Source organism: Armigeres subalbatus, chromosome 1 (genome assembly GCF_024139115.2).
Source record: "Armigeres subalbatus isolate Guangzhou_Male chromosome 1, GZ_Asu_2, whole genome shotgun sequence".
In the NCBI taxonomy this organism is placed as follows: Eukaryota; Metazoa; Arthropoda; class Insecta; order Diptera; family Culicidae; genus Armigeres; species Armigeres subalbatus.
Window position 1 is genome coordinate 273222836 of NC_085139.1, and position 13375 is coordinate 273236210.

Consider the following 13375-nt stretch of genomic DNA (forward strand, 5'->3'; position numbering starts at 1 on the left):
CTGCAACAAGGTAGTGGTCGGATTCAATATTCGCTCTGCGGTAAGTGCGGACGTTCGTGATGTCGGAGAAGAATTTACCGTCGTGTAGAACGTGGTCGATTTGGTTTTCCGTTTCTTGGTTAGATGATCTCCATGTGGCCTTGTGGATATTTTTGCGGGGAAAGAAGGTACTTCGGACTACCATTCCGCGGGAGGCTGCGAAGTTTATGTATCGTTTGTCGTTGTCATTCGATACGGTGTACAGATTATCCGGTCCGATGACTGGTCTATACATTTCTTCCCTTCCTACCTGTGCGTTCATGTCGCCGATGACGATTTTCATCGTACGTCTGCTCCAGCTGTGCGTAGAACGCTTCTTTCTCGTCGTCGGGTCTCCCTTCGTGCGGGCAGTGCACGTTGATGATGCTATCGTTGAAGAAACGGCCTTTAATCCTCAGCTCAGCCACCCAATCACACGTTGGCGCATCTTACCCAGCACTATGAAGCCGGTTCCCAGCTCGTTAGTGGTGCTACAGCTTTGATAAAAGGTAGCCGCTCGATGCCCGCTTTTCCACACTTTCTGTCCTGTCCAGCAAATCTCCTGCAGCGCCACGACGTCGTTGCGGGGGTGCAATTCATTGTAGATCATCCTGTCGCAACCTGCGAAACCTAGCGACTTGCAGTTCCATGTTCCAAGCTTCCAATCATGATCCTTTATTCGTCGCCTAGGTCTTTGCCGATTATATCGAGTCGCATTATCTCTTATATTGTTCGTAATTATTGGTTTTTCAGGCGGCTTATTGGGCCTGCGCAAACCTCCTGTCTCGTCGGATGGCCATCGTGTCAGGGCTGTTTGGCGTCCCACCTAACTCCAGGACTTGGGCTTGTGCGCTTTGAGCGGCACACTGTCGCTTTGGTGGGGCCTACTTGCGGATACATGCAGCTTTTTATAGGAATTTAACAGGGCCCACTGTCAAATCCCACCACATCCTAGGCAAGCCCCACAACTCGCAGATTGCCTGGGGAGGGATCGTCAAGCCCTTGGACATAGTCCCTGCTGCCCGTCCCCCTGTGAAACTAACAATATCCGATTAATCAGCACAACTCCCTATTGGTCGCAGCAGAACGGTGAGGTTGAACGGCAGAACCGATCACTTTTGAAAAGATTAATGATAAGCCAAGCTACACATGCTAACTGGATCGAAGAACTTACCGCTCCTCGCCACACTCCACCACGAAGAAAACTCCTTCGGAAATGCTTTTCGGCTACACCATTCGCGACAGACTTCCATCAATTTTTCAACCGACGGATGAAGATGAGGAAACAGCTGACCGAGATAGGGACACGAAGGAAAAAGGAAAGTTTTATGCGTACAGAAGGTGACAATGTGCAGATTGAAAATATGACGAAAGCAAGTAAGCTGACCAAAAATTATGGACCTAAGGTATACAAGGTCCTAAGGTATAAACGTCTCCGCCTTTCCGGAGATGTCATTGTGTCGTCGGAGGAATCGGGAGTCAAATATCTCAGGCACGTCTCTCATATACAGCGAATCCCGGATGATGTAGACGTAAGTTCGGCTTCGGATCCCAGGAAGGTGGGTGACACATGTATTGAGAAGTCAGGAAGCAGCGAGAGTCTTCAACTGTATGATGAGTCAGTTAAGAAACTATCGCGCATCAAACGAGTTGTTCGAAAACCTGCTTATGAGCGAGACTATGTGAATATGGTTCCGAGTGAGTTCTAGCTTACAAGGATCATCAAAATAAAATTTCAAAAAAGGAAAGTAAATGTAGTATCGTATTCTTATAAGTTGTACTACCTCTCTTAGAAATACTTTGGGTCAGATCAGTGTTTTCCGGGCGCATTCAAATAACATTGGTATTAGACAGGGCATTCGTATTCCAACCAAAGACCAGGGCGCACGTGTCTTGTCGTACGGCTTCCACCACATACTACAAATACCATTAAACTCAATGTAAGATAATATTATGTCATGCAAATCTTTTTGCTCTAACAAGTAGCTTTATCGTTTCTAAACTACGGTTCTAACTAAATTTCTAATAAGCTATACTGCCCATGATCGCATATTTGTAACACTCGCATTTTTGTTCATTTAGTAAAAAGCCTGTGAATCGTTCAGAAAACTCAATTTACTGCATCTAACCTCACAGCAGTAAAATAGGCTTTACTATCTTGCTTATCTGTGATAAATTGAAAATGATTGAGTTTGTGGGGAGGATTGACAAACGATTTAGAAAATCTACCAAAATGCAAATGTTACATTTATGCGATCATGGGCAGTATAAATAGGATTCATTTTTTCGGTGGCAAAGTAAAGCTTCATCACGCCTATTCTCTATATATCAGTAAAAACCCAGAATAATCCACTTAGCGGTGATGGCGCCTTTCCCATCCCCCAGCATTAGATAATGAAGAGGACTATTCTCCACACATCACTCAGCGACCAGTGGAGAATTTTCCGCTCTACGAAAAGTTTTCTTCTTCCCTGACGAAAATCGAACCCACACTCCACGGCATGCAAATTTGCCGAGACGACTGATGCCGCTAACCGCAAGTCCATGAAGCCTTTTCCTAAATTTTGTTTGCCGTACAAAAAATTTGCACTTTATTCGAATCAACGTACTTATTACCCACTTGCACTCTTCGTCTTCTACCATAATAAGTTCAAACAGCAGTGATTGAGTTTCTCCCAGTCTTTAACATATCTATCGTGTGACATTAATAGCAAAGATAACAGCAAGATGAGTCCCCACAGTTGGTTTGATAGTATAAAACCGACTCGATTACTCAATTGATTGTTTCTAATATTGCAACCTATTGCAATCATCCAACCACACGGGCCGATAGCGACATACGATAATGGCAAAAACAATGAACCCGTCACGTGCATGTCTGTTCCATCGCGTTCTCCCCTTTTCGAAGCACAGAAACAAATCCACCAGTTCCGAGAGCAATCAAACGTCAATTTATTTCAACTCACACTTGTTCTTCGCTCGCCATAGGTCCCAATATTGAACTTCAAGATCGCACCTTTCCTGACCGACATCGCTTTCACTTTCCGTACACTCGTTTAATCTAAACGTAGGTCGCGCTCAAACTAAATCTCACCCGGATCGGTACCGGCGTCCTCGCCCGAATCTTCGTAACTGTAGTACTCGACAGCCTTCTTCCGCTCGCGTCGTTTGTTTTTCGCCTTGCCTCCCTTCTGCTTATCAGCCCCTGCCGATGATTCAACTGCATCGTCGTCGACCACCTCTGCGTCGTTATCATCAGCCTGTTTTTTCGCCTTCTTGCCCTTTGCCTTTGGCTTGGGCTGTTCTATTCGCTCCTCGCCGGTTGGTTCCTCCGTTGCTGGGCATTCTTGCGGTTCCTCGGATAAGGCGGGAGCTGCCTCCCGTACTTTTTCCTCCTTTTGCTTCTTGACGAGCTCCACCAGATATTTGTACCGCGTCATGCACTCTTCCTTGGTTTTTCCCGGGACACTGTTGGCAATCTTCTGCCACCGGTCCGAAGAGCCACTCTTGGGATATTGCTGAATGGCTGATTCCAGAGCAGCTTGTTGCGCTTGCGACCAGTTGGCGGATGTTTCGGCGGGTCCACCGCCGGGTTCAGTCTTTTTGGTTTTTATCTTCTGTTTGGTGGCCTCCTGCATGATAGTTTCCGCAACGCTTTCCGCCTGGCCGGGCACCTTGAAGGCGGTCTCCTTCATCTTGGCCGCCATGTAGGTCACCTCGGAGACGGCCCGTCCCATCAGTTCGGCAATGATTTCCCACCGATCGGTCGTACCGCCGGGGTATTTTTTGACCAAACGAACCAGCTCCATGAGGTCGTCCTCGGTCCAGAGACCGCCGCTGACCACCGGTTTGGCTTTGGCATTTTTGGTGTTGTTGGCGGACGGCTTGATGATGCTTTGCGTGTAGGCAGCGAGCTCTTCGTCGGTCTTTTCCGGTGCCACGAACTTCTTGTTGCGTTTGCGCAGGTTGCGATCCTCCTTCAGTTTGGCTCTGTCTTCCTCTTGTTTGCGTAGCAACTCTTCCTCTTCCTTTTCCCTAAAATAAATATCGGAAATTTTGAGTTGTCCTTGAGGTATGAAATTCGAAGTAAACGTACAATTGCTTGCGTTCCTCCTCGGCCTTCTTTTGCTCCGCATAGAAATTTATCGCCGACTTGATTGCACCTGGAGTTCCAGTCACCGTCTTGTAGGTCCACACCGGAATCTGGAACGGAAGTATGTTCCAGATGCTGGGTGTGGGTATCTCGCTCAGTATTGTGTCGATGTCTACATTAGTTTTATTCTTTTTCTGCAGCTTCTTAAGTTTGCTACCGAAGATTTGTTCCTGCAAAGATCGTAATGTTTGAGTTTAAAAAGAAATTCTTTTGCTTTTGGAGATTTGATATCTCTTATAGTTACAATATTTGTAATAGATGTGAGATATTGAAAACAATGAAACTGAGTTGCTTGATTTATTGAAGATTTTTTTGCATGGTAATAATCAGCAACAATACCTCGACACAGAAAGTGATTTATCGTGGTGTGACTTCACAAGAAATCCGGGAAAGAAGCCCACCGTAGTAATTTAAGAGTCGGATATGCTTGACTCGTAGTCGAGAGATAATCTGCTGATCTATTAAATTAAGAATGTCGAACCAAGAAGCAGAATCATTTTTAACAATTATGTTTTGTTAGGTTTGGAGGAGATTGAAGGTTTTATCGTGCCAAATGACTATGGTTCACTGATCAAAAAATGTTTTGTGGTGATATTATGTGCCACTTGGTGTATAATGCACTAGTGCAGCGGTTCTCAACCTGGAATTTGCTGGCCCTGGGGGTACCTCAGACAAAAATACGTAATGAAGGATGTATAACAATTCCAATTAAAACTTTTCGATAAAGTTTTTATAATTGTGTAATTTTTATTATTATTAGGCTCGGAAGCCTCCTTTCAAGAGCCTCGGAAGCCTCCTTTCAAGAGTCTCGGAAGCCTCCTTTCAAGAGGCTCGGAAGCCTCCTTTCAAGAGGCTCGGAAGCCTCCTTTCAAGAGGCTCGGAAGCCTCCTTTCAAGAGGCTCAGGCCTCCTTTCAAGAGGCTCAGAGCCTCCTTTCAAGAGGCTCAGGAAGCCTCCTTTCAAGAGGCTCAGGCCTCCTTTCAAGAGGCTCAGGCCTCCTTTCAAGAGGCTCAGAAGCCTCCTTTCAAGAGGCTCAGAAGCCTCCTTTCAAGAGGCTCAGGCCTCCTTTCAAGAGGCTCAGGAAGCCTCCTTTCAAGAGGCTCAGGCCTCCTTTCAAGAGGCTCAGAGCCTCCTTTCAAGAGGCTCGGAAGCCTCCTTTCAAGAGGCTCAGAAGCCTCCTTTCAAGAGGCTCAGAAGCCTCCTTTCAAGAGGCTCAGGAAGCCTCCTTTCAAGAGGCTCAGAGCCTCCTTTCAAGAGGCTCAGAAGCCTCCTTTCAAGAGGCTCAGGAAGCCTCCTTTCAAGAGGCTCAGAGCCTCCTTTCAAGAGGCTCAGAAGCCTCCTTTCAAGAGGCTCAGAAGCCTCCTTTCAAGAGGCTCAGAAGCCTCCTTCAAGAGGCTCAGGAAGCCTCCTTTCAAGAGGCTCAAGCCTCCTTTCAAGAGGCTCAGAGCCTCCTTTCAAGAGGCTCGGAAGCCTCCTTTCAAGAGGCTCAGAGCCTCCTTTCAAGAGGCTCAGAAGCCTCCTTTCAAGAGGCTCAAGCCTCCTTTCAAGAGGCTCAGAAGCCTCCTTTCAAGAGGCTCGGAAGCCTCCTTTCAAGAGGCTCAGAAGCCTCCTTTCAAGAGGCTCAGGAAGCCTCCTTTCAAGAGGCTCAGAAGCCTCCTTTCAAGAGGCTCAGGAAGCCTCCTTTCAAGAGGCTCAAGCCTCCTTTCAAGAGGCTCAGAAGCCTCCTTTCAAGAGGCTCAGAGCCTCCTTTCAAGAGGCTCGGAAGCCTCCTTTCAAGAGGCCTCAGAAGCCTCCTTTCAAGAGGCTCCAGGAAGCCTCCTTTCAAGAGGCCCGGAAGCCTCCTTTCAAGAGGCTCAGAAGCCTCCTTTCAAGAGGCTCAGGCCTCCTTTCAAGAGGCTCAGAAGCCTCCTTTCAAGAGGCTCAGAAGCCTCCTTTCAAGAGGCCAGGAAGCCTCCTTTCAAGAGGCCCAGGCCTCCTTTCAAGAGGCCTGGAAGCCTCCTTTCAAGAGGCCTGGAAGCCTCCTTTCAAGAGGCTCAGGAAGCCTCCTTTCAAGAGGCTCAGAAGCCTCCTTTCAAGAGGCTCAGAAGCCTCCTTTCAAGAGGCTCGGAAGCCTCCTTTCAAGAGGCTCAGAAGCCTCCTTTCAAGAGGCTCGAAGCCTCCTTTCAAGAGGCTGGAAGCCTCCTTTCAAGCTCAGAAGCCTCCTTTCAAGAGGCTCAGGAAGCCTCCTTTCAAGAGGCTCAGAAGCCTCCTTTCAAGAGGCTGGAAGCCTCCTTTCAAGAGGCTCAAGCCTCCTTTCAAGAGGCTCGGAAGCCTCCTTTCAAGAGGCTCAGGAAGCCTCCTTTCAAGAGGCTCAAGCCTCCTTTCAAGAGGCTCAGGCCTCCTTTCAAGAGGCTCAGAAGCCTCCTTTCAAGAGGCTCAGAAGCCTCCTTTCAAGAGGCTCAGGAAGCCTCCTTTCAAGAGGCTCAGAAGCCTCCTTTCAAGAGGCTCAGAAGCCTCCTTTCAAGAGGCTCAGAAGCCTCCTTTCAAGAGGCTCGGAAGCCTCCTTTCAAGAGGCTCAGAAGCCTCCTTTCAAGAGGCTCAGGAAGCCTCCTTTCAAGAGGCCTGGAAGCCTCCTTTCAAGAGGCCTCAGCCTCCTTTCAAGAGGCTCAGGCCTCCTTTCAAGAGGCTCAGAAGCCTCCTTTCAAGAGGCTCAGAAGCCTCCTTTCAAGAGGCTCAGAAGCCTCCTTTCAAGAGGCTCAGAGCCTCCTTTCAAGAGGCTCAGGAAGCCTCCTTTCAAGAGGCTCAGGCCTCCTTTCAAGAGGCTCAGAAGCCTCCTTTCAAGAGGCTCAGAAGCCTCCTTTCAAGAGGCTCAGAGCCTCCTTTCAAGAGGCTCAGGCCTCCTTTCAAGAGGCTCAGGCCTCCTTTCAAGAGGCTCAGGAAGCCTCCTTTCAAGAGGCTCAGGCCCTCCTTTCAAGAGGCTCCAGAGCCTCCTTTCAAGAGGCTCAGAAGCCTCCTTTCAAGAGGCCTGGAAGCCTCCTTTCAAGAGGCCTGGAAGCCTCCTTTCAAGAGGCTCGAAGCCTCCTTTCAAGAGGCTCAGGCCTCCTTTCAAGAGGCTCAGAAGCCTCCTTTCAAGAGGCTCAGGCCTCCTTTCAAGAGGCTCAGGAAGCCTCCTTTCAAGAGGCTCGGAAGCCTCCTTTCAAGAGGCTCAGGAAGCCTCCTTCAAGAGGCTCAGAAGCCTCCTTTCAAGAGGCTCAGAGCCTCCTTTCAAGAGGCTCAGAAGCCTCCTTTCAAGAGGCCTGGAAGCCTCCTTTCAAGAGGCTCGGAAGCCTCCTTCAAGAGGCTCAGAAGCCTCCTTTCAAGAGGCTCAAGCCTCCTTTCAAGAGGCTCAGGAAGCCTCCTTTCAAGAGGCTCAAGCCTCCTTTCAAGAGGCTCGGAAGCCTCCTTTCAAGACTCAAGCCTCCTTTCAAGAGGCCCGGAAGCCTCCTTTCAAGAGGCTCAGGCCTCCTTTCAAGAGGCTCCAGAAGCCTCCTTTCAAGAGGCTCAAGCCTCCTTTCAAGAGGCTCAGGAAGCCTCCTTTCAAGAGGCTCAGGAAGCCTCCTTTCAAGAGGCTCAGGAAGCCTCCTTTCAAGAGGCTCAGGAAGCCTCCTTTCAAGAGGCTCAGAAGCCTCCTTTCAAGAGGCTCAGCCTCCTTCAAGAGGCTCAGGAAGCCTCCTTTCAAGAGGCTCAGGAAGCCTCCTTTCAAGAGGCTCAAGCCTCCTTTCAAGAGGCTCAGAAGCCTCCTTTCAAGAGGCCTGGAAGCCTCCTTCAAGAGGCTCAGGAAGCCTCCTTTCAAGAGGCTCAAGCCTCCTTTCAAGAGGCTCGGAAGCCTCCTTTCAAGAGGCTCAGAGCCTCCTTTCAAGAGGCTCAGGAAGCCTCCTTTCAAGAGGCTCAGAGCCTCCTTTCAAGAGGCTCAAGCCTCCTTTCAAGAGGCTCAAGCCTCCTTCAAGAGGCTCAGAAGCCTCCTTTCAAGAGGCTCAGGAAGCCTCCTTTCAAGAGGCTCAGAAGCCTCCTTTCAAGAGGCTCAGCAGCCTCCTTTCAAGAGGCCTGGAAGCCTCCTTTCAAGAGGCTCAGAAGCCTCCTTTCAAGAGGCTCAGAAGCCTCCTTTCAAGAGGCTCAGAGCCTCCTCCTTTCAAGAGGCTCGGAAGCCTCCTTTCAAGAGGCTCAGAAGCCTCCTTTCAAGAGGCCTCAGAAGCCTCCTTTCAAGAGGCCTCAGAAGCCTCCTTTCAAGAGGCTCGGAAGCCTCCTTTCAAGAGGCTCAGGCCTCCTTTCAAGAGGCTCAAGCCTCCTTTCAAGAGGCTGGAAGCCTCCTTTCAAGAGGCTCGGAAGCCTCCTTTCAAGAGGCCTGGAAGCCTCCTTTCAAGAGGCCTGGAAGCCTCCTTCAAGAGGCTGGAAGCCTCCTTTCAAGAGGCTCAGCCTCCTTTCAAGAGGCCTGGAAGCCTCCTTCAAGAGGCTCAAGCCTCCCTTTCAAGAGGCTCGAGCCTCCTTTCAAGAGGCTCAGGAAGCCTCCTTTCAAGAGGCTCAGGCCTCCTTTCAAGAGGCTCAGAGCCTCGTTTCAAGAGGCTCGGAAGCCTCCTTTCAAGAGGCTCGAAAGCCTCCTTTCAAGAGGCTCGGAAGCCTCCTATCAAGAGGCTCGGTAGCCTCCTTTCAAGAGGCTTGGAAGCCTCCTTTCAAGAGGCTCGAAAGCGTCCTTTCAAAAAGCTCGGAAGCCTCCTTTCAAGAGGCTCAGAAGCCTCCTTTCAAGAGGCTCAGAAGCCTCCTTTCAAGAGGCTCAGAAGCCTCCTTTCAAGAGGCTCAGAAGCCTCCTTTCAAGAGGCTCAGAAGCCTCCTTTCAAGGGGCTCAGAAGCCTCCTTTCAAGAGGCTCGGAAGCCTCCTTTCAAGAGGCCTGGAAGCCTCCTTTCAAGAGGCTCAGAAGCCTCCTTTCAAGAGGCCCAAGCCTCCTTTCAAGAGGCTCAGAAGCCTCCTTTCAAGAGGCTCAGGAAGCCTCCTTTCAAGAGGCTCAGGAAGCCTCCTTTCAAGAGGCTCAGGCCTCCTTTCAAGAGGCCTGGAAGCCTCCTTTCAAGAGGCTCAGGAAGCCTCCTTTCAAGAGGCTCGGAAGCCTCCTTTCAAGAGGCCTGGAAGCCTCCTTTCAAGAGGCCTGGAAGCCTCCTTCAAGAGGCCTGGAAGCCTCAGGAAGCCTCCTTTCAAGAGGCTCAAGCCTCCTTTCAAGAGGCTCAGAGCCTCCTTTCAAGAGGCTCAGGAAGCCTCCTTTCAAGAGCTCAGGAAGCCTCCTTTCAAGAGGCCTCAGAAGCCTCCTTTCAAGAGGCTGGAAGCCTCCTTTCAAGAGGCTCAGGAAGCCTCCTTTCAAGAGGCCTGGAAGCCTCCTTTCAAGAGGCTTCGGAAGCCTCCTTTCAAGAGGCTCGGAAGCCTCCTTTCAAGAGGCTCGGAAGCCTCCTTTCAAGAGGCTCGCCAGCCTCCTTTCAAGAGGCTCGGAAGCCTCCTTTCAAGAGGCTCGGAAGCCTCCTTTCAAGAGGCTCGGAAGCCTCCTTTCAAGAGGCTCGGAAGCCTCCTTTCAAGAGGCTCGGAAGCCTCCTTTAAAGAGGCTCGGAAGCCTCCTTTCAAGAGGCTCGAAAACCTCCTTTCAAGAGGCTCGGAAGCCTCCTTTCAAGAGGCTCGGAAACCTCCTTTCAAGAGGCTCGGAAACCTCCTTTCAAGAGGCTCGGAGGCCTTCTTCCAAGAGGCTCGGAAGCCTTCCTTTAAAAGTATCGGAAGTCTTCTTTTAAGAGGCGTGGAAGCCTACTTCCAAGATGTTCGTAAGCCGCCATATACCCAGTTAGTTTTCTGGTCATATGTCTTTGACACTTATTTTCATTCACAGCAAAAAAAAATGAAGGTCAATGCTCGAAGGGGTACCTCTCCAGCTCTGACCTCGACTGGTACATCTACCCTATATTCAAACGTATGGTGTGATGTGATTGGCGTTAAATTGAAGCCGATAGAAGCAAAAATGCAAAAAAGGACACCTTTCCATACTAATCTTCATATAAATGTCAAACGCGATGCGGAAAGCGAGGACGCAATCAATCGAGCCCATCTCTTGCATAGTTCGTTGAGGTTCCAAAATGAGTCAGACAATCTTTGATCTCACTTGATTGGATCAAGTTTGCGTTTTTCATTCAACACACACATACACAAACATCACGTCAATTTTTCGAGCACACTATGGGTCTTCGGGCCTCTTTTTAAAAGTTTGGATATGGACCCTTTACGTTTGCTTTGTATATGGAAATGGCACAAATGTATTTTAATCATAACTTCTGATCCCATACGAACCAGCTTATTTTCAATTGGAAACAATGGGACAGGATTCTGCGTCGAATGCAACTTGTTGCGAGTAAATCGGTTAAGGGTAAGCGCCTAAAAATGGGCGAAACTTTTTGCACACACACGTACATACATACACACAGACATCATCTTAATTCATTGAACTGAGTCGATTAGTATATAACACTATGAGTCTCCGGGCCTCCTATAAAAAAATTGATTTTGGAACGAACATATAGCCTTTACGTATACTTAGTGTAAGAGAAAGGCAAAGATCAAACATATAATCTTTACAGCCTTTGTTCGACTTACCGCGGTATATTTCTTCTCGGCGTACGCTGCCCACGCCGTAGCATACTGAATTACCGAGATGATGACCACCAGAAGGGCCAATCCTTCCGCCAGCCCAACCTTCCGCATTCGCCGGTAGTAATACAGCGCCGACTTCCAGTTCGGCAGTCCCTCCTTCAGCACCCGATCGTATTTCTCCCTCTTGCCGGAGTCCTTCAGCACCTCGTACACCGAAACCAGGTTCCGGAACTTGATATTCGCATCCTCGGCATCGTTTTTGTCCGGATGCAATACCACCGATAGGGTTCGGAACGCTCGCTTAATTTCCTGGTTGGTTGCGTTCTAGAATCCAAAAACAAATTAACCCTTCCAATATAATCGAACAACAAATAGTAATTCAAACCGGATTGATCTGCATCAGCGAGTAAAAGTTCTCGTTGACCTCCTCGACCAAATCGAAAACTTCCATATCGTCCGATCCCCAACCGTGAGCCGCCGCACAGGAGAGCATTCCTGCCAGCATCATCACCACCGCCAGCAGTGTCTTCTTAGTCATCATTTTTTATCTATCCCTTATTTTAGCTTAATCAAATATTACTGAATAATAAAGTCACCGATCAATTACCAGCTATTTGTGCATTGTTCTCAGCTTCCTGCGTCATGTTTTAATATAATTAGATTAAGTTTAAGTAAAATTTCAATGAATTTACTACGAAAACTTCCTTCGTTGCCGTCTGGAAGAAGACGTGGAATGTTGGTCAAAAGCTAAAGCAACGAGCCCCCTCTTTGACGTTTGGTTGTTTATGTGTCATTCTCAGCAGGCTAGGCCCGATCATTTCGAGAGAGCATGGAACGGAGTGCGGTTGGCATTCTCTGTTTACATATTTTCACGCTTGTACGTCCATGAAAGCTGTCTATGTATGTGTACTATCGGTCATCGCATTATTTTCTACCTTCGGTCGAAACGGAACAATCACGTCGGTACAGGCAGATTCCTTCCGATTGAATGGTCGGTTGCCTGTGCTAAAAATAATATGAAAATATTATTCATTTGGAATATCTGAAAAATGAAGAATGAATACAAATTGAGGAAATTAGATTTGAAATATGTGGAAATATGGGAGGCAAATAATCAAAATCTCAAAATCCATAAAAGACTCAATTAAGCGATTCCAAAGAATTGCCAAATCATGCTGAAAATTTGTGTCAATTTGGGTAAAAGTGTCAAATCCAATATTTTTTTTTTTGCGAATTTGAGAAAGATTTTTCTAAGCCCTGTTAAGGTTTTTTCAGGACCACTTCTGTCAAGATTGTGTGCCTGACCTAGATAAAAATGTATGCCAAATCATACCAAGGATTGCCAAATCTCGTTGATGATTTATGCAAAGGTCCAGCGCAGGTTTTATGAAAAATCATGCGATGGGTTTATTCAGTATCCTTCCTAGGATTGTTGACGAACCCTGACAAAGATTTTGGCAAAGAATTCGTTCGAATCCGGCCAAGGTTTTTTTTCTCCAAACACAACCAAAGATTAGCTCCATATCTTGCCACGGATTTATTTCAAATCTAGCCGAGGAATCCTCAAAAAAATCCAAATCATTCCGAGTATTTTTGCGATATCGTTCCACTGATTTGTGCCAATGGAATTATGTCTAACACGATAATCGATAAATAATAAGTCCTGTCAAGGATTTATGCATGAGGAGGATATGTGCCAGATCCTGTGAAGAATTTACCAAATTCTGTAAAATGTATGTGATTGATCGTATGCAGGATGTCTAGTCAAACATTTTGTACCAAATTATGTCAAGAACATTATTTTTTATTTATTTATTTATGTCTAGTCTTGTCAAGGATTTTTACCAAAATCTGTTCAGTGTTCTTGTTAAGAACTTGAGTCAAATTTTGTGTTGAGCGGAGTCCTGTTCACGATTTGATCCAAAATCTGCCAAGAATTTACTTAACTGGGTCAATACGGATGGGTCGTATATGACTCAACAATAGAGTAAGCTGCTAAAAATTGGTTTCAGGAGATCTAGCGGACTAGCTATGTTGTTCAAAATTTACTTTTCTATCCTGGAAATAGGGGAACTGTTCCGTTTTCCATCTCACTGAACGTATATTCATCTCATCGCAAAACAAAGAAATACAGCACCAATATCGTCGCTTCTTTCTGTTAACACGCGTGCTCACTGCTGAAAAAAATCACAAAAATAAGAAACTAGCCAAATTCCTTTTAATTGCTTTGTTTTTGATGAGATGGCAAAAGGGAGCTATGGGATGAAGTGCCGAACCGTTCCCCTATATTGAACAGGCATGATAATGTGCAAAACGATGTTTTGGAGCATCCAATATTTCCTTGAGTTGTGCTCAAGCATGTTCTAAGGAATAATCACAATATTTCATCACATTTCATCATGCTCTGGTTAAATCTTTGAATCTGAAATGAAAATTGACTGTATTTGAGAACAATGTTAAATTGTTATAAATATTTGACAAATTACAGCCCATGGAGCTATTTCGGTACAAATGTATGTCAATACCCTGAAGAATGCTTTGTTTACCTTACAGATCTTTTATATATGTTCTCAAGAA

General features: G+C 47.2%; 1 protein-coding gene across 1 annotated transcript; it reads right to left on the reverse strand.

The window, feature by feature from the left end:
- Window positions 1–2946: 2946 nt before the first annotated feature.
- On the reverse strand, window positions 2947–11564 carry LOC134207617 (uncharacterized protein F54F2.9). The gene is made up of 4 exons (XM_062683341.1): window positions 11184–11564; window positions 10802–11122; window positions 4115–4341; window positions 2947–4053 (listed from the first exon to the last, which is right to left on the reverse strand). The coding sequence occupies exons 1-4, from the start codon at window positions 11337–11339 to the stop codon at window positions 3102–3104; spliced, it is 1656 nt and encodes a 551-aa protein (XP_062539325.1). The 5' UTR covers window positions 11340–11564; the 3' UTR covers window positions 2947–3101.
- Between the last annotated feature and the right edge of the window lie 1811 nt (window positions 11565–13375).